Source organism: Gadus morhua, chromosome 10 (assembly GCF_902167405.1).
Source record: "Gadus morhua chromosome 10, gadMor3.0, whole genome shotgun sequence".
Lineage (NCBI taxonomy): Eukaryota > Metazoa > Chordata > Actinopteri > Gadiformes > Gadidae > Gadus > Gadus morhua.
Genome location: NC_044057.1, coordinates 17702787 through 17729641, shown reverse-complemented (window position 1 = coordinate 17729641; position 26855 = coordinate 17702787). Strand labels below are relative to the sequence as shown.

The 26855-nt window shown below is 43.3% G+C and overlaps 4 protein-coding genes across 5 annotated transcripts; 2 read left to right on the top strand and 2 right to left on the bottom strand.

The window, feature by feature from the left end:
- The first annotated feature begins 237 nt into the window (after window positions 1–237).
- LOC115552779 (gap junction beta-1 protein) lies at window positions 238–2736 on the top strand. 2 transcript variants are annotated; one of them, XM_030369093.1, is made up of 2 exons: window positions 238–363; window positions 1232–2736. In XM_030369093.1, the coding sequence occupies exon 2, from the start codon at window positions 1246–1248 to the stop codon at window positions 2071–2073; it is 828 nt and encodes a 275-aa protein (XP_030224953.1). In that variant the 5' UTR covers window positions 238–363; window positions 1232–1245; the 3' UTR covers window positions 2074–2736. The 2 variants fall into 2 exon arrangements, with proteins under 2 accessions (XP_030224953.1, XP_030224952.1); XM_030369092.1 differs by lacking the exon at window positions 238–363 and adding an exon at window positions 388–935.
- A 294-nt stretch (window positions 2737–3030) lies between these two features.
- LOC115552778 (gap junction alpha-3 protein) lies at window positions 3031–7042 on the top strand. The gene is made up of 2 exons (XM_030369091.1): window positions 3031–3969; window positions 4983–7042. The coding sequence occupies exon 2, from the start codon at window positions 5001–5003 to the stop codon at window positions 6111–6113; it is 1113 nt and encodes a 370-aa protein (XP_030224951.1). The 5' UTR covers window positions 3031–3969; window positions 4983–5000; the 3' UTR covers window positions 6114–7042.
- A 1716-nt stretch (window positions 7043–8758) lies between these two features.
- Window positions 8759–10643, bottom strand: vma21 (vacuolar ATPase assembly factor VMA21). Its single transcript, XM_030368939.1, has 3 exons — window positions 10448–10643; window positions 10107–10216; window positions 8759–9545 (listed from the first exon to the last, which is right to left on the bottom strand). The coding sequence occupies exons 1-3, from the start codon at window positions 10507–10509 to the stop codon at window positions 9403–9405; spliced, it is 315 nt and encodes a 104-aa protein (XP_030224799.1). The 5' UTR covers window positions 10510–10643; the 3' UTR covers window positions 8759–9402.
- A 4599-nt stretch (window positions 10644–15242) lies between these two features.
- Window positions 15243–26197, bottom strand: mtnr1c (melatonin receptor 1C). The gene is made up of 2 exons (XM_030368446.1): window positions 25968–26197; window positions 15243–17583 (listed from the first exon to the last, which is right to left on the bottom strand). Exons 1-2 carry the CDS (start codon window positions 26155–26157, stop codon window positions 16718–16720), a joined length of 1056 nt encoding a protein of 351 aa, XP_030224306.1. The 5' UTR covers window positions 26158–26197; the 3' UTR covers window positions 15243–16717.
- Between the last annotated feature and the right edge of the window lie 658 nt (window positions 26198–26855).

Sequence of the window (26855 nt, the reverse complement as noted above, 5' to 3'; positions counted from 1 at the left end):
GTCTCTGCAGAGGCACCCTTTACGTCTCGGCCCGGCCAAACACAATAAATAATGTGTCAGCCTTGGCCCTGTTGTGTCCACACAGATTCTTTCTTTTGCTTGGGGTGGGCGGAAATCGAGGCGTTTGATCCGAATTCTAAAGAGTCTTGTTGCAGCCCAATAATGGATGCCATTGTATGTAAATGGTTTATATAAGAGCATATGACTGCCATGGTGCAGGGCAGTGGCAAGTGCTGGGGGAATGATTAGCATTTTCCAAACGCCCGGTGTTAACTATCCAGCCGTTTGGCTTGTGAAAAGCACAATAATATATCTCATTTTTAACCACTTTGTACACATTTTTGTGTACCACCACAGCTGAAGGTAAAACCCCACATTCCAAACTTTTATTCAATTCTGTTTTTTACTAACATTAACCAGGCTGAAATCTGGTCAGGCTGTTCTGCTTTTTATGATTGATTTCTGAATAAAACATAAATATTGGTATAGAATTGTTTGTTGCATAATTTATATCTGCAACTGCAGCATTCCTATTGACAATATTAGTGTGAGTGTTGCCAGCGGGAAAAAAAACAGTTCCTCCTACTGAGGTGGTTGCATTGGTTCCTTGGCCACATTTCTGTTGCATTCTCTGGCAGCCCGAGATGCCGCTGAACTGGAGGTCAGGTTGGAAGTTACAGTATTAATACAAGGTTCGCCAACCACGTGATATTGTGAATGATCTGCAATTGGCTTCTATTTCTTGCGCCTTGTGACGATGGTCGTGGTAGGCTGTGGCGATGGCTCTTATACACCCAACAAACCACTTGGGCGATCCTCTTCCGTTTTTGGCTTAATACTGTGACCAAATCTAACCATATGTCCAGGCTACACCTGAAGATGTTAGTATCGGGACCGGGCACTGCTTGTGCTGCTCACACCATCGGCTGCGCCTGGTAAATCTGATTAAAACTGCCTCTGCCAACCTATCAGATAACTGTATGGAATATGTATTTAGTAAAAAAAAAAAAAGGGTTGGGCCAGAACATTAAGTTTAATTTGTCAATCATTATTGAGCAAGGAACTTTACAAGCAATAAGCTTCATTGTTAATTTCAACTTTTATTTTGATTTGCTTGCATTATTATTTAGTGTCAAAAACCTGTTTTTTTCTCCGGATGAGAGCATTGCATTTGACCTTTGCCCCACCCTCCCATCCTCCCCCCCCCCCCTCACCCCCTCCTCCTTCGCAGACCTGGAATCGAAGATGAACTGGGGGTCCTTTTATGCCGTGATCAGCGGCGTAAACAGGCATTCGACGGGCATCGGGCGAATATGGCTCTCGGTCATATTCATCTTCCGCATCCTGGTGCTGGTGGTGGCGGCCGAGAGTGTGTGGGGCGACGAGAAGTCGGGCTTCACATGCAACACGCAGCAGCCCGGCTGCAACAGCGTGTGCTACGACCAGTTCTTCCCCATCTCCCACATCCGCCTGTGGGCCCTGCAGCTCATCCTGGTGTCCACGCCCGCTCTGCTGGTGGCCATGCACGTGGCCCACCGGCGGCACATCGACAAGAAGATCCTGAAGCGGTCGGGCCGCGGCAGCCCCAAGGAGCTGGAGCACGTCAAGAGCCAGAAGTTCCAGATCGTGGGCGGGCTGTGGTGGACGTACATGGTCAGCATCGTGTTCCGCATCGCCCTGGAGGTGGTCTTCCTCTACATCTTCTGGCGGATCTACCCCGACTTCAAGATGGTGCGGCTGGTCAAGTGCGACTCCTTCCCGTGCCCCAACACGGTGGACTGCTTCGTGTCGCGGCCCACCGAGAAGACCATCTTCACCGTGTTCATGCTGACCGTGTCGGGCGTCTGCGTGCTGCTCAACCTGGCCGAGGTGGTCTACCTGGTGGGGAGGGCGTGCCAGCGATGCGCCCGGGACCCGGAGGAAGACAACAAGGTGGCGTGGATTGGCCAGAAGATGTCCACGTACAGGCAGAACGAGATCAATCAGCTCATAGCCGGCCAATCGATCAAGCCCAAGTTCCCCGTGACTAGAAAGGGTTCGGCCGATAAAGGCGACCGGTGCTCCGCTTTCTGAGGTTGAGGTGAACGCAGCACGGAAGTCTACCTGTACTGTATATCGGGGTGTTTGGAGTGTACTCGTTGATGCTATTTATTATGCGGTGTATGGTTTAATGAGGGTATTTATCCGTATTTTGTGTTGGGGAAAATTGCTATTATCTACTAGAAGTAATAATAAGCTTTGTATTGACTGAAATGTCATGTGATTAACGTTTCAAAGGGATCCCCAGTTAAAGCCATATGCACATGATAAAGCAATGTTGTATTATACTTTTGGTTTAACGAGTTCATAGAATCTGTGTAGCCCTTCTGAATCATAACCAGAGCTGTGCTGTCCCAAAAAACTGTTTACATATAATTATAACAAACTAGAATGATAGGGATATAAACAGAAGCTTATTTATTGTGTATTTCCTGTCAAATGTTTTCCAACAATGTGTTAATATGCCACATCAAAAATGTCTGTAACGGTATGATGGGAAATTTCTTGGAAACCTTGTGTAAACCCGTTCCTTTCCATCCCAAGAAATGGATCCATTGTTAGAAAGAAACGCCACATCATACTGAATAGACAAAATAAGAGTGTGTTCTTCTCTGTTCTTTGATTGGCCTGTTTGAAAAGTCCTAGCCAAGATGGCTGGCAATTTCAGTAATTTTTCTTTGGGGTTGTTTTTGAATCTCAAGCCTGCTTATGGCTTTTGAGATGGTCTTTTTGTTGCATCAATGTTATGATTAAAATGTAATTTAATAACCTTGAAATTCTTGAAATTACGATGTCAGATAATGTGGCTACAGTATCTGACATTATAGTTTGTTACTAGTTCAACGTTAATGCAACATATAAGTATTACTTGGGCTTCAATATTGTGTATTTCCTTTTCACTTTTCAGTGATCCTGCTATATTATTGTTTTTCTCTTTTTTTTCCTTTTCCTTTTTTTATACGTCCTATAATAGCTCGTGGTAGAAAGCCAGTAACACATTTGTACCCCTTATTTATTAAGCAAATAGCTGTGTATTTAATTCTACTGTGGCATAAACATGAAAATGCTATTTTCTCCATTTTGTCTACCACTGTAGGTTTGGGTGTGTGTGAATTTGTGTGCATGTATGTGTCATGTGCAAGGGGCCCAGCAATGTTGAAACAATAGATGGGTTGAAGCTGTATGTATGTAAATTCAATACAATGTCTGAAAGCATTGACAAGACATTTAAACCACATTAACTTTGTAATGTATGTCACCTTGCATCATACACGGTATTTGATAGGCTGAAACCTCTTCTGGGACAGTTAACTGCCCACCATTGGACTTTCTCTGCATTCTATCCCTGTGATTTGTAGCTTGCGGACGCAAATGGCTGCTCATCTCACAAGTCATGCCCCCTGTGATAGGAGAGACTTTCGGTGCTAAATTAAGACCACGGTAGCACTTGTGGCCAGACAGACTTAGAACATGTACTCATTGGCCAGCTGCCCTGTCGCTCAGCCTAACAAGAGAGAAGACCATCACTAATAGTTTACGGTAGAGAGTGTGTCCAGAGCCAAATTTAACCCAGGGAGGGAGGGTGGCTTGGACCTGCCTGTGAGTATGTCCAACAAGAGAGCCTTTGCTGTTGGCGAGTGGAACTGAGACCCCTGGATCCCCTGCTAATCCCCCCCCCCCCCGACCACCACCACCAACGAGGCCTGACGACGGGGGGTCAGTCGGTTGTTCTGCCTGTGGCACGGAGCGTCTGCGGACAGGGAGATCGGAGTTCCTTTTACTTTTCCTGTCCATTCAAGGACATTGCCGGCGGGGAAGGGGGCCAACAGTCGGCCTTGGACGGGCCCTGGCAAGCGAAGAGACGGGGAGGGGAGCATCCCTTGTGCTCCACCACCACCACCACCACCAAGGGATGTAAACACTGACAAGGTGGGTTGCATGCTAACAGTATCAACGAAATAATTATAGATTTACATGTGCAATCCACTGTGGAATATACAAACGGTTCACTATCACAATGTGCCAGAGCAGAGAGACTGGCTTGTTGTGGCCAAGGTCTCCAGTGTGCAACTTCAAACTACCTTGTGTGGGAAGGCCCTTTTAACGGGCTGCTCAATTGTTCATTGTATTAGGTCTTCTACCACATCAGGACTATTGTATACGTTTTGAAATTAAACACATGAATCTGTATGGTGGGCTTACAGACATTCTTTTCTTTGTTTGATGTAAAAAAGAACCCTATAGCCAAAAGACAAGTTCAGAAATACGCTGTGACTAAAGTTTTGTACATACACAAAGAGCACATAAGCATGCATTAGTAAACACTATGTTATGACTGCCATCTGGCAATTGTGTACAGAAAGCAGAATCAAAGCATACTGCCAAGAGCTCAACTTGAATTTTCCCAGCTGACATTGTGCAGTACACCCCGTCGAAGCATGGGGTGTTTAAAAGGCATAATACATTCTCAGAGTCTCACTTGACAAATTCTAATTCCCATTTCTGCCCCATCTGTTGGGGCTTTAATTTCATGTTGTGTGGATCGTGTTACTTGTGGCTCCCGGCATGAAGGGTCTTGTTTTACTGCCGGTGACTGGAAGTTGCCATCTCCCTGTCCACACTACCCAAATATATACCTTCCACAAGTGAACCCAGCCCTGCACTGTGCAGAGGGGTCTACCTGACAACCATCGGAAATCCAAGAGTTGGCAGGGCGAGCTTGAGTTTAACAAACATGATCAAACAAGAAACACAAATTTACGATTGCAGCTTTGGAAACATGAGTAATTAGAAGAATAAAAAATTCAATTTCCACAACATTGTTCTGCACTGGAAGTGATGACATCTTCACAGTTTGTTCTTTGAAAGAAGAGTCGGAAAGAATTCGATTTTTGTTAAATATTCTCTCACGATGGCTGTCGTTGTTTCCCTTTGACCTGCAGATCTGACCTCATCTCGCCATGGGGGACTGGAACCTGCTCGGCAAGCTCCTGGAGAACGCCCAGGAGCACTCCACCGTGGTGGGCAAAGTGTGGCTCACCGTCCTCTTCATCTTCCGCATCCTCATCCTCAGTGCGGCCACTGAGAAGGTGTGGGGCGACGAGCAGTCGGGCTTCACCTGCGACACCAAGCAGCCCGGCTGCGAGAACGTGTGCTACGACGTCACCTTCCCCATATCCCATGTGCGCTTCTGGGTCCTGCAGATCATCTTCGTCTCCACGCCCACGCTCATCTACCTGGGACACATCCTCCACCTGGTGCGCATGGAGGAGAAGCACCAGCAGAGGGACAAGCTGAAGGAGCAGCCCGGGGAGAAGCAGGGCCTGATGGAGGTGGCCAAGCCCAAAAAGCTGGTGCGGGACGACCGGGGTCGCGTGCGCCTGCAGGGGGAGCTGCTGCGCACCTACGTGTTCAACATCATCTTCAAGACCCTGTTCGAGGTGGCCTTCATCGTGGCGCAGTACCTCCTGTACGGCTTCGAGCTGAGGCCCATGTACACGTGCGACAAACACCCCTGCCCCAACACGGTCAACTGCTACATCTCCCGGCCCACCGAGAAAACCATCTTCATCATCTTCATGCTGGGCGTGGCCAGCGTGTCGCTGCTCCTCAACCTGGTGGAGATCTACCACCTGGGCTTCACCAAGTGTCGCCAGGGCATCAGCTACCGGAGGGGGCGGCTGCTGGCCGCCGCAGCCGCCGCAGAGGCTAAGTCCAAGGAGCTCAGCGACGCGGCGGCGCCCTTCGCGCCCACCTACGACGACTACTTCCACGGGCACCACCAGGTGTCGCCGGCGTACCCGCCGGTGCCCGGCTACAACGTCTCCCCCCTGTCGGAGGAGACAGACTCTCCCTTCCAGCCGTACCACAGCAAGGCCGCCTACAAACAGAACAAGGACAACCTGGCGGTGGAGAGGAGCGGCAGCAGCAGGCCCGAGGAATGCGACCCGAGAGGTAAGAGTACGGGCGCGGGGTCGGCGCCGGGGTCACCGGGCCTGGCGAGGTCCAGCGGCGGTGGTCGTCATGGCAAGCACAGCAACAACAAGACTAGAATAGACGATCTGAAGGTCTGAGGAAGGGAGATCGTGTTTTTCTCCAAGGGGTCTTACATTTCTTGGGCGAAGGAAGGGGGGGGGGGGGGGGGGGGGGGGTGTGACCCTTTTACCTTTCACTTGAAGACTGTCAAGGTTTGAAAGGCGCACACTCAGTAAATGCAGTGGTGAAGCGACCACATGTAAAAACGGAAACGTTTATCATGATATATTTTTGTTCCTTAATATGACTTACAGTATGTATTGGCATTCATGTGCTAAGGAAGCACATTCTTCTTGTTGCACTGGCTGCTCAAAATATCACACGTTAGGTATGAACAGATTAGAAAGCAGGCAAGTCGATTAAGGACGGATGAATAATTCTGCATTGTGCCAATAAATATTTGATATGATTTGCGTTCTCATTGTACTCCATTTAGGAAAAACCACCATCATCTCTTATCTTACAGAAACAACATTCGAATATACATCAGTTAGATGTTGCTGTCATTGTATTTATGTAATTTATCTTTTACCCTTTTAACAATAAATGTGATGTCATAATAACGTATAATAAATATGTTATATATTATAATGTTATATAATTTCAAGATGTTTGTTAAAGGTTTACTTATGCATAGTCCTCTCTATTTCCAGAAACACTGTTAATCTATATGAGGCTCTTGACCTCGTTTGAAGTATTCAGAGAGCTCAAGTTAAAGTTACTTTCCTAAATCATTTGAGGCTTATTGTGCTTGGTAAGACTTGACAGTGAACTGAGTTCTACAATGCCTGATTATTGGAAATACTATGAACCGATGAAGACTTGGTCCAAGTCATATAAGAAAAAACATTTGTTAGACCATTTTGAATATTATGTTTAATTTATGTTTTATCTGCTTTTGGTTTTCAGAAAAACTGTTGTTCGGTTTTTGTACTACAAATAAATGTCACCCAAACTGGAATACGTGTACATTTGTCATGAATCAATGTAATTTGTTCTTTAGGTATTGATGCCAGTATCTATTTAGTTTAGTAAAATAAGCTAAAAAACTCCTTTGAATGAAATATAAAATTAGAATACTTGGTCAAATGGACAAAACATAATATAAAATGACAACATTTTCCAATTGTATACAAACTGCACTGAATAAAAGATTCTATGAGTTTTTTTGTGCGGTCTTACATAGCACACATATCTTGTTCCTGTTCTGGCCAGGAAGAGATGGGCACACATGGTATGAACGTCTTGAAAGGACAGAGATGGGGTGTCATGTCTAGGAAGCTGTCTCTCTGTTTAGACTGGTATGTGGACAATTTCCTGTAGCTTCTTCATGGTGTCAGGGAAAGATCACAGTATCCATTTTCAAATTAATAATATTATCATGGACTTTTGTTTCACATTAGTATGGAAATAAAGTCTTAAACTCTTACATGTGTCTAAAAAAAAACACAACACGTCTCAGTTACAAAGTTGTCAGACCTCAAATAATACCTTCTAGAAACCAGGCTGGGGAGTTTAAAAGAGTGCGAGGTTAATGCAAAAAATATAATACTATGTAATGTATTCACACTCTACAGTAGTTAAAGTAGCCTACAGCCTAGTATAGTAGCCTTTCAATTAAAATTTCCATTCCTAATACATTCATTCAATTATAGTACCAATAAATAGGGTTTGCTAGTGATTCAATATTTACATTGGGCGAATTTAAGAAGGTAGGCTATGTTGAATGGGTGTTCCTGACAAGAGAAAAAGCAAATACTGCAAATGCAATCAAGTCTGTTCGACTCCACTGTCAAAATCATGCACTGCAATGAAATACTATATGAAATATAGACAGCGAGACAAAACTAACAAGCAATGGTACTTTAAGTTTTACAACATTGTAATAGGATATGTTGGGGTCATCTAATATATTTTAAGCTTCTTAACATGCTTACATCTAAACTTCCAATGGCCCCCTACTTCCTATATTATTTAAAATATTTATGTAACTTCTTAATAAAATCGAAATGAGTTTCCTTATACCTTAAATTGCAATGTGATACAATATGTTGGTTGTGAAACTTTTGATCCGCCATTTCAACATTTTGTTGGACATTTCAAACAATTAAACTTGTTTAATACTTGGTGGCATGGCACATCACACTCCCAAGGTGAAGGATTTATAAATAACAAATAACCTGAAGAGAATTGGCTCTTTAAGCTGTCTTGTGTTGATATGAAGGCTTGATTAGGAAAAATTACTCAAAATCAAGAGCTATTCATGTTTACATCATAATCAATTTGATCTGTTCTCACTAGTTCACTTGCTTTGTCTTAAGAAAGTGTGGCAACTGCATACCTCTATGCTTGAGTCATCCCCCTCCTCGATATGGGGGAACAATTTTAACAAAATAAAATAAAAGGGAATCTCAGGATAGGTTTGTGAGTCATGATCCTATCCTCTGGCATGCGTCACATCGCCTCCCACCTTCCGTGGAATGCCTTCATGCTGGGAACAGCTCTACTGTTTGCTGCCATCGTGTGACAACAATCACTCTCTACAGCCATAAGCATTTTGTGTGTATTTATGAAATAAGCACAAGCTGACTTGAATGGATAGTCTTATAGTCTATGTGAATTGACAGCGTTTGTGGTAATGAACAAAATTAAGAGAAAAAAGTGATTATTGAAAGAACAATAGTTTAACATTAGATGGCTTTGCGTCTTTATTTTATGCAAAATAGATCCAATTCACATCAACTGTGCATACATATACCAGTCAATAAATAACAAACAGGACATTTACAAAACATAATTTCAATGTTTTAATCATATCTCAAACATTTCAACATTCAACAACCACGTTACACTCCAGAAACCACTTGAAAACCTCAGCCAAAAAGAAAAAGAAATAATTAGGATAATTTAACGACAAAACATGGAAGACGACAAACTAAAGCTGAACGACAGGTAGACCAGTTCCAAGGGAATCTACTTCAACAGTACTCTAGCATTAAGCTAAAGGTTGTACATTGCAACCACCAAAAACAAGTATAAAAACGAGATATTTTCAACGAGAATCACCATTGCATTTTGAATAAACACAATGGCAAACATTGATGGACTGGGATAGCCATTTCTGGGAAAGACACACACCACAATAACCTTTCCCACCCTTCTTGGAAAAATTACAGTGCACGTTAAACTCCAAGAGTCAACCAGATATTCCACACCATCGGGGCTGATAAACGGTGCAATGGCTGGGGCTGATGACTGTAGCCTAGCGAGGGCCTTGTATCTATGGCCCTCGGCCATCCCTTGGGAATATTGCAGCTGGAGAGACCTTTAGTCGTGTTTGCCTTTTCCTTTGGGGGGGCTGCCTTCATTCCAGGCCACATAAACAAACAGAGCCAAAACCACGTGGACTGCAAGCACCGCGACGATGGCAGCGTAGAAGTAGCTGTCAGAACTGGACATCTTCATAGTACCTGGACAGAGGAAGCAATAAGGGTAAAAAATAGCAACATCAAAGTGAAACAAATATGTACCTGTTTTTTTTTTTGCTGCAGCATAAAAAACAGCTCAATACACAATTTAAGTTTTAATAATATGGGACATTTCGCGGGTACAAGCGGCAGAGATGAGTTTTCTCAGAAGGGTGGCTGGCGTCTCCCTTAGGGATAGGGTGAAAAGCTCAGCCATCCGTGAGGAACTCGGATTAGAGCCGCTGCTCCTTTACTTAGAAAGGAGTCAGCTGAGGTGGTTCGGGCATCTGGTAAGGATTCCCACTGGGCGTCTTCCTTGGGAGGTGTTTCAGGCACGTCCAGTGGGGAGGAAACCTCGGTGAAGACCCAGGACTAGGTGGAGAGATTATATCTCAACACTGGCCTGGGAACGCCTCGGGATCCCCCCGTCAGAGCTGGTCAATGTGGCCCGGGAAAGGGAAGTCTGGGGCCCCCTGCTTGAGCTGCTCCCCCCGCGACCCGACCCCGGATAAGCGGATGACGATGAGGATGAGGAATATGGGAGAACAAACAAACTCCTCTTACCCTCAAAAACGTACGCCTTTGAAGCAAAGTATAATCCTATGGGTAGGGTGACCATGAGGAAGGTGAAGAACAGGAGAGTCTTCAGGGCAGACACCAGAGAGCTCTCATTCCTACAGAGCACAGGTTCAGAGGCACATCAACAACAACGCTATGGATAATAAACACATTGTACTTATAGTTGCATGAATTCATAACCATAACAAAGTAAAGGCAGAAAGACGGAACAACCACACATCTATGCATTATGGGGTTTGTGTCATGCAAGTTATTAAGAAGTTATTGATGTAAATGTTATGCATCGAAATACTATGGTTATTATCTATGGACTATAGATCCCTTACCCCCTGAACTCTGGCGCTGGTGCTGCCGCAGCGTTGAGCGATGTTCTAGTAGAAGCGTCCATTATTTTACAGGAGTCGCTGGATGTTTTCCAGGATTAATAGTATAAATATACGGTATAACCACAGCATCAAATAAAGGCTAACGCGCGTAGTGGCTTTACTTCCGCATTTTCTCACGTGACCAACGGCCCTGGTCACATGGACACGAAAAGGGCCGGAAAAAAGCATGATGTGAATTCTCGGTCGCCACCTTCTGTTTGGGAGAGTAATTGACTTCACAATCGATATACCATTATTATTCAAAAAATATTTAATTTATCAGAAAATACTACTTTTTATGCATCCATCTAGTATTTTTTTTATCGTTATTGTAAGTAGTAATTTTTCAACAAAAACAAAAGTGTCTCCAATTAGTTTTAGCATTAGAACAATAGTGGCAATGCCATTACTTAATAATGTAGGCCAAATATCCTCTGCTATTTTTATTTAATTACTGATATGACAGAGATCCATTCAGGCCATTTTGTGAGTATAAACGTATGACATGTTCATCCTGCTGTGCTGGCTGTGCTTCTGCCGGTTGAAATGTCTTGGCCCTTTCCGCTCTAGTTAGCTTTAAACTGGTCCAATCCCACGCACAGCAGGTTTTCCAACCCATTTCTTATGAAAAGACTCCAGTAAAAATAGCAAAAATCAATAGGAAAGTTCTGTATGCTTAAGTCGTCATTTTGCACCCTGCACAAGGTAGCCACAATTTGAAAATACCAATGAAGAGGTAGCGCTTTGTTAACGTGAATCGTTTCTGCTTACATCTTGCAGTGAAGCATTCCAACTATGCAGACTGTCCGACAAGTATGGAATGAAAAGGGACTAGGGTTACAAAAATACATGATGACAGCATTGATGACAAGCATGATACAGGGCATATATACAATAATGTTTAAACATTTAGATAATGTGACAATGGTGTTTTCATGAAGGTTTCCTTAAACTGTCCTTGGTAAAATTGACGCATAGGCTTTTATGTAAATAATCTACAGAAGGATTGTTTGTTGTTCCAGACAAAAATAGTTTAAATGCATTGTATTGGTTGTGTTTTTTGGTTTGGACTTAAAGAATAGTAACCAAATTGTCAAGCCATACATAATGAATAGAAAACCATAATCAGGACATCTAAAAAAGGATTGCCTAATCAACCACAAGTCATTGGTTTTTATTTACCCACGAGATAACATTAGCCTAAATTAACATTGATCAAACAAAATATAATATATTTAGTTATTTAATTGTTCCCTGAAAGAATAATTCATTTTGCTAATATTCTGAGATTTTATTAAAGACCGCTTTGAGTAAAACAAACAAAAATATTGCTTGCTTAAAAATAGAAAGCTTCCAAAATAACATGTTGACTTTCTGCATATTTCTGAACTGTCTCTTTATGACCATATCTTTACAAACCCGGTCTCTCTTGGGGGCCGCCCTCCGGTCGGACCCGACCTGCATTCTCATGGCATTTTTGGCGGACATCAGTCAATCCGTGCTACTCTCTATAGAACTCCAACCCTGTGCTTTGCAAAACATTTGTAGTTTTCATCATATCAGCTCTTTTGTTGGGTTCAAGATCCTGTAACAAACAATGAATAGAAGCTTTCTACACAAGGGATCTTGGACCAAGATAAGAATCGTTAGTTCCATTCATCTGCTTTAGACATGGTCTACATTTTGACCCCTCTGTCCGGATACGCAGGAGAAAGGGAGCGATACGCCAAGCAGAATTTGCAAAACAAACAGGGAATTTATCCGTAATCCCCCCCCCTTAACAATCCTCCTGTCCTAAAAAGAGGTCTGCTTTAAGCCTACATAATCAGCATTCCCGCATCCCCTATCCTGAAACGGCAACGGAACAAAACAAACGACAACAACAGCTTCCTGATGGCTGTTGTGACCCCTGGCCAAATGAGACATGGAGTAGAGCCCATGAGGCGCATGAGGAAACACAGGCTCTTCTTGAAGTCACTGCACCAATGATCCACTACGGCACTAACTGGCCGTGCCCCTGCTGCAGCCTCAGTCCCCACAGTCACACAGCCTTCTGATGTAAAACTCAGTGATGTGTGCGGAACGTGTCGGGCAGCAGGAAGCCCATATAATTGGGGACAAGCATGTGTCGGTTCCACCGTGTTATTGTGCCAAATAGTTGTTTTGAGCATCCAAGCAAGTCGTTACCGAACCCTTTGTTCATATTTCTTAATTGTTACTAAAATATCTACAGTATTTGGCACAAGTTGATAGTTTTTTTTCACTGACCACAGAGAGGTTAGGGTTAGGGTTAGGGCCGTGTGCTATGGTTATTTTGTGTTAGTGTGTGTGTGTGTGTGTGTGTGTGTGTGTGTGTGTGTGTGTGTGTGTGTGTGTGTGTGTGTGTGTGTGTGTGTGTGTGTGTGTGTGTGTGTGTGTGTGTGTGTGTGTGTGTGTGAGAGAGGGGGGCGGGGGGGGGTTCAATGGAGTGAAAGAAGATTCAAGTGGTGAGTAGAATGACCACACCATCACGTGCCCTTGACTTTGGACCCATTTTGTTAAGACAGATGTTTTCACATCTTCTTTTTTGGTGTTAAGCCCAAAATGTGAATTTCACGTATTTTTGGTAGCAAACGGATCACGTTTGCTAAGTGAATTATTTTGCTGACTACAAATGGGCATTAGACTCAACTGTTTTTTGGGGGCCTAAATTATTTACCAACACGGCCATTTGGGTTTCATGCCCTCATGCACCGACAAAGGGGTTTGAGATTCTTTGTATATATTCATCTGCAATCCTCTATCAGTAATATACTTATAAAAGCAACCAATACACAAGGGGAAAATGGTCTGAATATATAGACCAGAAGAAAAGAACAAATTCACAGGAAACACAATCATATCTCACTATCTCAGGGCTGCTGGTTTTGTCTTTTGAGGGTGACATGTCCCATGTCTGAGTCTGTCATGAAATCACATCAATGACGCCTCCTGATGTGTATCGCGTTCCTCTGTCTTTTTTATTGCAACAGCCAGGCTTTGTTTGTGTTGTCGTTCTGGTCTGTATCTTTGGGTTTTAATCCCTTATATGAATACGAATTGAATAGAAAACCATGCAATCCCGAGGGGGATTTGGTGTGCTCATACTGTCGAACAAAACCACTACTAACAGATACGACACAAAATATATAGTGCATCATCGTGTCACGCAGCAGTCGGTAGAGACTGTGACCAGGGGGAGAAATATGTAGAACAGGAAAAAAAACAGGAAAAACAATGTTGTTTCCTCCATTGTTACACAAAGCTCTTTTGAATGGATAAAGAAAGCCATACTGTATTCATTTATATATTTTTATTAAGGGAATTAAGCAGATGCTTTTGTCCAAAGCGACATACAACCATTCATACACCCATTCACACATGACAGTGGTGTCGAGGGCAGTTCGGGTTAGGTCTCTTGCTCAGGGACACCTTGACACTCAACTAGGAGCAGCGTGGGATTGAACTAGCAACCTTCCGGTCGCATGTAGCCGTTTACCCGGCCACACGCCAACTCTGTGCCTTTACTGGGCTTCTCATGCACCAGGACAAAATGAGTTGATGAATACCCAGTTTAAGGCGGAGTTGAAAAGTTTGAAGCATGCAGAGCATGCATTGAACACTGACATGCCAGAGCTCTCAGTCGAGTGTGAGGGGTGATCAGGTGATGGCTGGATTAACCGATTGGCCCTGATAATTAACTGCACCACAAGTGCGCACCCAGCCAAGGGCTCGGGGGAGACAGTATTTTTTGCTTATAGGCCCCCAAAGGGAGTGAAATTACCCAGAATAAGTGGCAGCCATGATACGAGTTGTTTGAATGATCTAAATGCTTAGAAATCATGCTTCAATGCATCCTTTCTTATCACCTTTAGCACAGGGTACACCAGACCATCCTTCACGAAAGTAATGGGAGATAATGACATCCAACAATTTCTTGTGGCAGGAGCATTTAAAGTGACACAGTATTGAGCGGTTCAGGGATCAATATGACAACCTCCACCGACGCATGAGAACCTAATCCTAGCATACAGTGGGATTATTTTGACACCGCATTGGTCTTTTCCTTCCAAGTCCTTATGAATTCTCAGAAGTGTTTTTTACCAACTTATGCCGCTTTTTTTTTTTTTTTTTTTTTTCCCTTGACCTCATGACGTTTTCCAGGGAGGTCAAGGGAAAGTGGTTATGAGGGAGAAAGTGGTTATCCTTTGGGCTATTTGATCGGAGCCCAAGGGGATAAAGTAAATAACATTATTATTCACAGTGGTTACAAGGCAGAGGAAGGAATAGAGATTGGACTACTGAACTGCCTTGCGTTGGTTTAGAAATAAAATATTGGTTGTAGTCATCACAATCTACCCCATTGTGTTTGTTGAAAGAAGGTTTGTTAGACCAATTTTAAGGGATTTAAAAAGATTAATTCTTATTCACACTGGTTACAAGGTAGAGGAAGGACGAAGATTGTTCCAACTGAATAACAGAGAAGCCGCCTGTTGTCTGTTCATGCAATCAGATATTTGTGGGAAGTCTTGACACAGTACACAATGGGGCATTTAGTACAATAACCGGGACAAAAAGTCAAGACAAGGAATCACACGGTCCCGCATGTACTTTTATGTGCATGGGTTCGTAATTATTTATTTGAAAATGATTTTCTTCTATGTTACCCAGTTAAACCCACATTTTGACCCACAATTTTGCATCAGATTTCCTGCCGCAATTATATTTTTTTTTAACATGCAGCAATTTCAGCCATCCCTCATAATCATCAGACTTGAAATGAGTTTGCGAGACATATGAATTGAAAGAGCTGGTTTGAGATGCTCTGAGGATGAACATGCATATATAGGTCTATATCATTTGTAAACCATATTGGGAGATATATACTTAAATGCAAAACAGGCATTTTATTAAGATGTGCTGCTCCATTGGCAGCACAATGGTTGACAATAAACATTGGCTGCAGCCACAACGGTATATTATTATTTGATACCTACCTGTAGGATTTGTCACGGTTTGGCAGGGTAGAGCCTCACCTTGATATATTAATCCGTGAAAAACCAAAGCTAGATGATGCTGCTATGAGTTACAGTTGACAATAGGGCATCGTGATTGGAAAAAATACTTGTCAGGTTTAATGTCATCGCAGGCATATGACGTAAGTGCAGTTGTATACAAGTAATAAGTACCAATAACACACAGATACCTTTTTGAATGCCAATATGTGAAAAATACCTTAATTGAATAAATGTTTGTCTATATCTGGAAATTGAAGTAATAAAAAATGTATTTACATACATTTTGGGCGCTTAATAGATGCTTTTATCAAAAGTGACTTACAACAGCTCATATAGGCATTCACACACCGAAGGCGGAGTCAAACATGCAAGGCGACAGCCAGCTCTTCGTGAGCAGTAAGTGGTCTTGCTAGGGACACCATGACACACGGAGGAGCCGTGACACATTACAATTATAGGTAACCCAATTTTGACAAATTAAAAAGATTGTACCTTTTTAAACTTGTAGGGGGCGCAAACAAGATCAACCAATCAGAAGATATGAGGCAAGTGTGAGAGAAAAACATAATTTAGAAACAGGAAACAGGAAGTTGACCAGATGTTGTCTTGGAACATTCTGATTCTAATTTTAAAATTTAAAATCTAAAAAAAACTTTTTTTTATGTTGACGAGATCCTTCCTGCATTCATTATTATTGTCAGATATCATGTGACCGCATGCAAAGTAATACAGTGGTTGTCATGGATATGAGGTACAAACAGTCAAGAGTGCTCAAGAAAGTGAGCGCTAGGAAAAAGTGTTGATTCAGTGCTGACAAAAAAGGTTACAGGGTTGGATTGGTTTGGATCCTTGGCTTTACATCATTGTCAATTTGTGACCGAACAATGCAGTACATTTAGTCTTTGGGATTATTCCCCTTGAGTTGGTCTCACTTGAGTTTGTGGCACTTCAGCACATTACAAATGTATAAGGTATTCGCACGCAAACTCACACACACACACACACACACACTCGCACTCACACTCACACTCACACACACACACACACACACACACACAAACACACACACACACACACACACACACACACGGACACCGTGAATAAGAATAGCATCTCAGCAAAAGGCACAAAATCATCAGATCATACGGAGGTTCAATTGGAGATCGACTCCTCCACCGAAAACAAACAGTACCGCTCAAACATCAACCTCCGCCATGTTGTTGTTAGTGAAGGCCGGCGAGGGCTTAGTCCTCATGCCCTCGGTGGGACACCTGGACGACTCGGTCCTGAGCAGGCGGGGCATGCACAAGGCCAGCACGATGGTCTTGTACTCCTTGCGGAAGTTCTGGTTGAGCAGCCCGTAGATGACGGCGTTGAGGCAGCTGTTGAAGTACGCCATGAAGTAGCTGGTGACAAACAGCCACTCGGGTACCCTGGCCGCCACCCGGGACGGGTCCACGGCCACCGCCAGCCCGATGAGGTTGAGCGGCGCCCAGCACACGGCGAACAACACAAACACCATGAACATGGTGAGGAAGTTCCTCACGTCGCTGGGCTTCACCTTGGCCCGCTGCGCTGGCTTGACGCGGTGCTTCACCTGGATCACCAGCACCCATATCCTCATGTAGCAGTAGGACACCACCAGCACGGGGATGAGGAAGTGGATGACCACCACCGACACCGTGTAGTACGAGCTGACCGTCTGGGCGAACGTGCAGGAGTAGACGCGCGGGTCGTACTGCAGCGAGCCCACGAAGAAGTTGGGCACGGTGGCGATGGCCGTCAGCAGCCAGGTGAGGCCCAGGTAGAGGAAGGTGTTGCGGACGCTGTAGAGCCGGTCATAGTGCAGGCTGTGGCAGATGTAGCAGTAGCGGTTGATGGCGATGGCTGTGATGTTGAAGATGGAGCCGATGACGCTGAGGCCCATGATGAAGCCGCTGGCCTGGCAGTGCAGGTCGCCCATGGTCCAGTCGTCGCGGACGATAGCCGTCAGCACCAGGGGGTAGGGGTACACGGCCACCACCAGGTCGGCCACCGAGAGGCTCACCACGAAGATGTTTCCTGTGGGGGGACAGCAAGGGGCGTTCATCTCACCCCCTCTGCGGCTCCACCATGGCTAGCTAGCTACCAAGCTAATGCTTTTGACGTTTAACAGGTCACAGAGGAAATGGCAATGGCAATATTTATTAGATTTATATCTTATGCTTTATTTTTTCTTCTTGAATGGTTTCAATCGATTCTCTTGGCTACAGCATTGTATTTAGAATGTATGCCTGCACTATTTTGTCTTTTACGGAAGTATCCTGTGATACTTCGTTACCCCATGTGTTTTAATGGTTGATCATAAGTGTACCCTTGTAAGTTTTACCATTCAGTTCCCTTGCCTGATCATATATGAGAAAATATGCTATAAAAACTTTAGGAGGCTGAATGTGAATGACATTTTAAAGTCCACGACTTTATGATGGAAAAGATTAAAACTATATTCTCTGAAGGCGATGCTATAAGAAAGCCCTAATAAAAAACACTTAAATGTCAAATCATTGTCAAATAACTTCCTGTGTGCCTGGAGTCTAACTTCCTGGCTGCACGTGTCCCTGGCTCTTGTACGACAAAATAAGTGAACGAAAATGCTGTCTGACAATATTACTGTGGTGCCGTTCCAGGGGGAGAGTCTGAGATTGATCTTAACGTGTGCCAGAGCATGTCACTTAAAGCCCTGGCGGAATCAAATACGCTTCAAAGGAGAAGACATTTACAGCAAACTGCGTTAATTTAGAAGTAATGTGTTGTGACAGCTCCTTATCACATATATATATATATATATACACATCTAAATAGATGTATATATATAACGTATATACTATATATATATATATATACATAAACATCTATATATATATATGCAACATACGTCACAGAACATGAACAGACAGCAGCATGATGAGGCCGTCATCCGTGTCTCTTTGCTCTTTGTGTGTTGGAGTTAATCCCTGGAGTTAAACACCGTCCCTACTGTTTGACCAAATTATTTTTGACAATGTCCGCAAATACTTTTTTTAAGATATATACTGTATATTTTCTCAACAAAAATACTAAAACCGCCTTCATCTGAACACATGTCGAAATAATAATAACCATAATACATTTATTCGTATTAAATGTATCAATGTGCGTGCGTGAATACTCTTATTTCTTTCATAAGACAAATTTTTATTGCCTTCGTTTTTTGAAAAAATGCTCTCGCTTCATGCTGACGTTAATCAGTTATAGATATAAAACTGTTGGGGAATGTGGAAAAACCTTTTTTATTCACAGCGGTTACAAGGCAGAGAAAGGACTAGATCAACCCTCTTCCTGAAGTAAATTAGCAACTTATTCGACCAATCAGATTCCTCCTAAAATATATACAGTTTTTCTACCAAACAAATTGCTCGAAATGTGTGATTGCCTGAAGAATCTGGGCGATCTGATTGGTCAAAGATATTTTATTTTCAAGCGTTCTGCTTGGTTAAAAAAATATATATTTTGTGTTAACATTTAATGGATATTAACTGGCACCGGGTCATTATAACATTGCATCGAATCACATCAAATCGTTCCATATTGAAATGTATGGTCCCTGAATAGAGAGAGACAGAGACAGAGAGAGAGTGAGAGACAGAGACAGAGACACAGAGGCCCGAGACAGAGAGACAGAGAAATTAGTAGTCCAAGAGTAAGTCTAAGGATTGAATATGAACAATGTTGGCCCCCAGCCTGCTGTAGAAGAAGAGGCTGCCGTAACCATAACGACACACATGCTCACACACAAACACACACAAACGCACGCGTCAAAAGGTACGCACCCACACACACACACGCACACATAGCCTTCTCCCCCTAAAAATAAACAAGCATTGGCCTCTTCATGTTTGCCGCAGCTCAGCGGTCCTATCTGTCACTATGTGTTGTGTGAAGCTCAGTGCGCCGGCCGGCGGCATGTGTCACCGTGCAGAGGTTTGCACCCCAGCCTGACATCACGTGGGTCCCTGTGTCTCTGCTGGAGATCCGCGGACACAAGACACGCCACGGCATCGGGTCTCGGTTCGCCTCGCCTATAGGATTCCTTTTCCAGAGCTCCGATTTCCCACAAGTTTAGAGATGTGAGTGTTCGGTTGCCTGGAAACAACGCTCTTATATGCAGACTATTTACAGGCCGGGCAAGGCTGGCAATCTCTCTCTCTCTCTCTCTCTCTCTCTCTCTCTCTCTCTCTCTCTCTCTCTCTCTCTCTCTCTCTCTCTCTCTCTCTCTCTCTCTCTCTCTCTCTCTCTCTCTCTATTTAATCTACCTGGCCGTCTTATGTTCTCATCCTACCCAAAAGTGCCAGAACCAGCCTTTCTTGCTTATGCAAAACAGACAATGCTAACAAAGGAATGGGTTTGATATTCTGGCCTGGAAACCCTGGGCCATGTATGGTCACCTGTTGTTGCTAGCTATTATTACCAAGTGTGTGAATGGAATGGAACATTATGCCCTGGTACCTCAAAGATGATTGGTCAACGGTACCAAGTGAACGAGCAGAGCTGAATACAAGCCCCTTGGCTCCTCTGACACCAATTGGCTTGGTGATTATTGAAATAGATGACCCAACCCAAAGAAAGTTGGTGGGTCATCAGCGCACGCACAAACAAACAGATGCAGACACTGATAGGCACATGACCCACGCATGCACACACACACACACACACACACACACACACACACACACACACACACACACACACACACACACACACACACACACACACACACACACACACACACACACACACACATATGCATGCACTTACACGACACACACACACACACACACATGCACTCACACACACATTGACACATACACACACACACACACACAGACACATACACACACACAGCCACAAGCACACAAAAGCATACACACAAGCCCACACGACTGTATTCAAAGATACATTGGGGACTTTATTGAAAGTCACCAAACCATTGATGATCATTGGTATCTTTTACCTTTGTTCAAAGATAAACATCTTGTGCAATGATGTTTTTCCATCTTTGTGTATGTGTTGTGAAAACCCTCAGAAACTGTTCAAACATAAAAACTGCATTAAGTAATGCACCAGAAATGCAACCTTTTTGTTCACACCCTCCACCCCGTCACCCAACTTCTCCAGAAACGCCTTCATCGGAAATAATAACTATTTAGGAATTGTAAGGATGGCCAACTCCAAATCTGCCAGTACACAGCCTCGGAACTCCTTGGTCATCAAAACAAAATACAATCCATAAATGTCTCCCCCGTGAGTTCCAAAAAAGCACCCAAAAATGTCTGGTGTGTCTATGTGTGTATTTACCATATTGGTGGTGTAAGCATATTTGTGGCCCCCACATTGTCGATCAAGCAATATGAAGCACACTGCAAAGAAGAAGAAAAGTGCAAGCGTGTGGCAACAAGTCTAAATATGTATAAATAGAGTCTGTATATGCAGACTAAAATATATACGTAGGCCTATATTAAAATATATAATATAATAGAATAGAGTATATGTTTAGAAATATAGTCATTAAATGCCTTCAAAAGTAGAGCCGGAATATACGTTTATTACTTTCATAGAGTCGGTTGATACGGACTAATAACGCTTGTAACATTATAATTAAAGTCGGTATATACCCATATTATATAACTATATATAATGCAAAATGATATATATATCATATTGTATTATATATAATTATTCATTCTATATATACTTTTATAAAAAGAGCGCAGGCCAAAACAGGCGAATGACAGAACAGGAGCAAAGTCTGTGTGGACGAAGAGGTTTTGCATTCCTTTGCATGGCTTCCTGGCTTGCTTGCTTGCACGGCCCACGCCGATCCTCAAGCCTCGGGGCTTAGGTTTTCTTTGTCACATCCACCTTCTGCATCGCATCCGCTTCAAAGACCCAGTGGAGACAAACGACCAGCAGGCCAGACTGGCAGGAACACCTTTTTATGCTGCCATATTTACTCTTTTTTTTTTTTTTACAGAATAACAACCTATAACAAATTGTTAAGCAAAAGTGCTGGCATCAATTACCTCCAATTAATTGACAAAAGGGGGATTATTACTGCGAGTGCTTGCCACAAACCAGATGAGATTTAACTTGATTAGTAAGAGGAGAGGAAGGAGCCCATGAGCAAGGGCAGAACCCATGTGATGAATTAGTAGTGACTAGTTCACCAAGACGCATGTTTAAGGGACCGGTGAATTTATTTAATTTGATTTTGCATGGCTTCACATCATGTGGTTTGGCATCAGCACCCTTGTCAGAGAGCTTTCCAACCAATCCCTGAGTGTCTGACAATGTAACAGTCAGTGGCTGGGAGAGGATTCAGGCCACCAGAGCAGCACATGCTTCAACCAAACAACCGAGGGAGGTTTCACATGTCCAGTACGCTGTAATGGTAATGGAAAGAGTGTGTATGGGAAGACAGAGCCCGTGTTTTTTGCATTGATCCAGAGCACAGAAAGACAGGGCGACAAGGAGACGGGGAGACAGGGTGACAGGGAGGGAGACAGGGAGGGAGACAGGGCGATAGGGGGTCAGGGAGACAGGGAAACAGAGGGCGAGAGCGAGAGAGAGAGAGAGAGAGAGAGAGAGAGAGAGAGAGAGAGAGAGAGAGAGAGAGAGAGAGAGAGAGAGAGAGAGAGAGAGAGAGAGAGAGAGAGAGAGAGAGAGTTAGCGAGAGAGAGAGAAAGAGAGAGAGAGAGAGAGACTGAGAGAGAGAGGATAGCGAGAGAAGAGCAGCTGGAGGGCATGGCAGTAACTTGCTAGTAGATAAGACAGGCTTAGGCATCTTGCCTGAGAGAAAAAATAGAAAAACCTGCATCTGTGTGTGTGTGTGTGTGTGTGTGTGTGTGTGTGTGTGTGTGTGTGTGTGTGTGTGTGTGTGTGTGTGTGTGTGTGTGTGTGTGTGTGCGTGTGTGCGTGCGTGCATGCATGTGTGTATGCGTGTGTGTGTGTGTGTGTGTGTGTGTGTGTGTGTGTGTGTGTGTGTGTGTGTGTGTGTGTGTGTGTGGATGGTTCAGGGTGGGGGCAGGGGGGGTGATAAAGAGAGCTTACTCGTTAAAACACAGCTTAAATGTAGTGTAGCAGAAAGAGCCCAGGAAGCCTAGGAATGGATGGATGATAATATGGATGGATGGATGAATGTGTGGATGGATGGATGGCAGGATGGTTGGATGGATGAATATGTGGATGGATGGATTGATGGATGGATGAATATTGTAACGGATGATTGTGTGGATGGATGAATACGGGAATGGATAGATGAATATGGGGATGGATGGATGAATATGGGGATGGGTGAATGGATGAATAGGTGGATGGATGGATGGCTGGATCAGGAAATCTATCATTGTTTAAGACCTACATTATGTTTTATAATGCGTTACATAATGAATAATATGCTACTTAATCCAGTGAAGAGATCCATTGCTGAAGGTCTCAGCAGCGGATCACATGCACGTACATATAATACCACTTCTGTAATTTGAGAATTACCCAACATCTCATTCATTGAGTCATTTAGATGGAGTCTTCCTGGGGGCCATTAGGTAACACTGCGAGTGTGTCCCACCAGGGATTGAGGGGGGGTGGGTGGCGGGATGGGTGTCCTTAACCCGGGTGGGGGTGCACAATTGTACAATTAAACATTTATTCATAGCGATCTAAAAAATACAATGAATAGCGTGTTTCAAACAGAGGACAGATTGTGAAAGAAGATGTAACATCACACAGTCTGTGAGTACACACGTCAAGCTACTTGGAGGACTGAACCATGAGGCCGCTGTTGGACAGGAAGGAACTAGCGCTGGTTTGATTTGGAAGGAGCATATTGATATAATGCCTTTGGCCATTGCTACAGTTATAGGCACATGATTGCTTTTGAAGTTATTTTATCTATATTTTCCATAAGCCCTTAAGTATTTAATACAGAGGCCTTATGCATGAAGCATGACGGAAATCCAAAAGCACAAAAACGCTCATTATTGCAGACATGTAATTTCCTTATGTAACAGCCTAATACACTTGCTCTCATTAGGATCTATGGAGGATCCTACATTGATTAAGAGCTTTCACCCCAGATTTTTTAAACATGCATCACAGGAAATTGTGCTTTCTATTTTGAGATCATCTGAGAAATCGGAATAACATCCGAGATCTAAGCGTCTGAGACTCGGGTCTTGAGTCGGTGTGAGAGCTGATGGCAACAGAGCCGTAAACCCAACATGAAATCTGTAGAACCAATTGCAAAGCTGCACACCGTTCCATGGTGAATATGATTTAGCAAACATAGTTAGTTAGGAAACTTTCCAACTGACCTGCATTCCTCAGTTTTTTGTTTCTAAACATGGAAAGAATTACAAGGACATTGCCAACGATGTCCACCACTGCCTCTCTGCTTTAATCAAAAGCAGAGAGGCATGTTAAGGGTGAAAATGAATATCCCATGATGTAGGCTGCTACTCCTACTGGGTCTATGTCATGATGTTTACATTAAACATTCATTTAAACTTTGATTTTGGTTCCTAATTTTTGTTGACTGGACATTTGTTCTTCTATTTTCTTAATCCCTTTTCAATTAAACTGGTTTTCACTTTTTATTTAATATATATATATATATATATATATATATATATATATATATATATATATATATATATATATATATATATATATATATATATATATAGGCCTAGGCCTATTTGACATTAAAATACAATTTCCCAAAAAACTGCACAAGAAAATACCTCTTTGGTCAAGTATGGAAGAAAGGGTGGGATATCTGAGTTCTGTGAAAAATCAAGCCCAAAAACATGGAATGAGGCCGAACCGGTCACACGCATGCGTGTGAGCGTTTAGATAGTTTGTTGTGAAACACCTCAGTCTATGGTATTTAGAAAAACCCTTTTTTACTGTTCCAGATCGGATGACCTTTACATATCTGGCCAAACGAATGGCGTAGGCCTAATGCGTCACTCAACTCATGGATAGAATAACTCATCCCAAACAATACAATTATCGGAAACTACTCTTGTTTGCTCCATCTTCTTCAAATGATGTGCGGACAGAAATCAATACACTACTCCGTTGAGTTTTATTTTAAGCTCATTGCTGTCATTTTCTATTCCATTTGAATTATTTACCCAATAGTAGGTTTGCCTACTTTTAAATCAACCTACTCTATATTCTCATCTCCTGAATCATTTATAAATGGCGAAAGATCCACGGCAATTCTACACAGACAAGCGTGGTAGAATGGAACGAGAGCCTGACAACTAGACACCCTTCACAGAATACAACGCAAACATGAAGAAGTTCAACCAGTGGCAAAAAAAAACGGCCCACCAGTCCATATGGGAATACATGGGAGTTTCTAATTGTATACATGATCTTCCTCTCTTTCTTCACAACCTCTCTACGGGAATACACCGTGGGCAGAGTAGCACATGAACACATTGTCTAACCTAGGGCCGTTCACACTGCAGCTCCTAATAGGGGAGCTCGGGGATAAACGGGGTGAACACAAGCGAAGGAGGACGAGCAGGATGGAGGGAGGCCAGGGGTTTATGGATGAAGACAGAGGGCCGCCGTTTGGGGAAGGTGGCCTTGGGGAGCAGCCCTGCCACTGTTTGTAAGGGCTTCAGACTGGCTTCTTGAAGGCTGTTTCACCGCTGCTTCAGGGCCAGTCTGAAGCAGTGAAACACGAACACGCACACACACACACATCACACCTCACCTGAGACAAGTGTACAACTTTATAGGAACTGAGAGAGGGAGAGAGAGAGAGAGAGAGAGAGAGAGAGAGAGAGAGAGAGAGAGAGAGAGAGAGAGAGAGAGAGAGAGAGAGAGAGAGAGAGAGAGAGAGAGAGAGAGAGAGAGAGATTGTGCTTATGATGTGTAAATTGTGTTGAGCATAATGAATGCTGAGGATAAGAATTAAATCTAATAATCACATAATCATAATCACCAATAATCACCAATCATCAATAATCACCTCATCCCTCACTCTCCACCTCAAGCTGGTGTGTGGTGAGCGTTCTGGCGCCGATTGGCTGCCGTGCATCACCCAAATGGGTGCTACATACTGGTGGTGGTTAGTGAGGTCCCCCCCCCCCCCCCTTCACTGTAGGCGTCTTTGAGTGTCTAGAAAAGCGCTAAATAAATTCAATGAATTATTGTTATTATAAATGTGTCCATGTTTTGGTCTTATTTTTAGTTTTCCTCATGCATCATTGCAACTATAATTTATGCTTTAATTTCAAAAGTGTTCGTCCAAACCTTCCAAATGCACCTTGTTAAACATAGAAAACTAATCGTTTTTTTCATGCATCATAGTCATTAATACTGTCTTAAAGTTAGGAAACTTTCCAACTGACCTGCATTCCTCAGTTTTTTGTTTCTAAACACGGAAAGAATTACAAGGACATTGCCAACGATGTCCACCACTATAGTCAAGATCAGCACGCTGGCCAGCGCAGTGGACAACCCAGCGGGAGACTTCTGTGCCGGGTCGCTGTCATTGTGGGACAGGCAATTGATCGAACTCATATTCGCTTGTATATCCATATCATTCCAGATCCGACGTCCATTGACAAGACTTTCTGTTGATTAAAGAACTTCACAAATCAAAGGATGGAACATAAAAAGAAAGAAATAGCGAAACAATCTTCCGTCGGGCGCTGGTTCGACGCACAGTCCCCAGCCATGGTCCCTTACAGAGAGTATGGATTCTTCACAACAAGAAGTTGACCACGAGCGATTCCTAACCGTCCATCGTCTTGCCCCTCGTGAAAGACAGAAGGACTTCTGCAAGGCGATCCATTCAACCAAATAACGCTCCAACAACGGCGCGAAATTCGCTCTGTGCGTAAAGGAATCACCGAGAACCCTTTGCGTGGATCCGCAAGCGCGGGGGGTATGAGGAGGAAGGTTTAGGATTCATTAATATAATTAAATCAATTTGTAGATATTGTATTCTGTTCGTGATATAGGTGCACTGCTGCATGGCTGACAAGTCCCATTCTGGCACGTCAAGATAGCGCACGGGGGCACCGTTAAAATATCTCATCGTAAACCACACGGCCAGACTCATTTCCCTGCACACCTGCTACACCTTCACACTTTCCACAGCTTCATTAGAAGCCTGCTAATCCGAGCAGATAAGCGGTAGATTGACTCGTTATATGGTATCTTTGTCTGGACATAATGGAATTTGTTTTAACAATGGGAATACTGTCATTGTCAACTTGTCTTGCTTCTTAAGT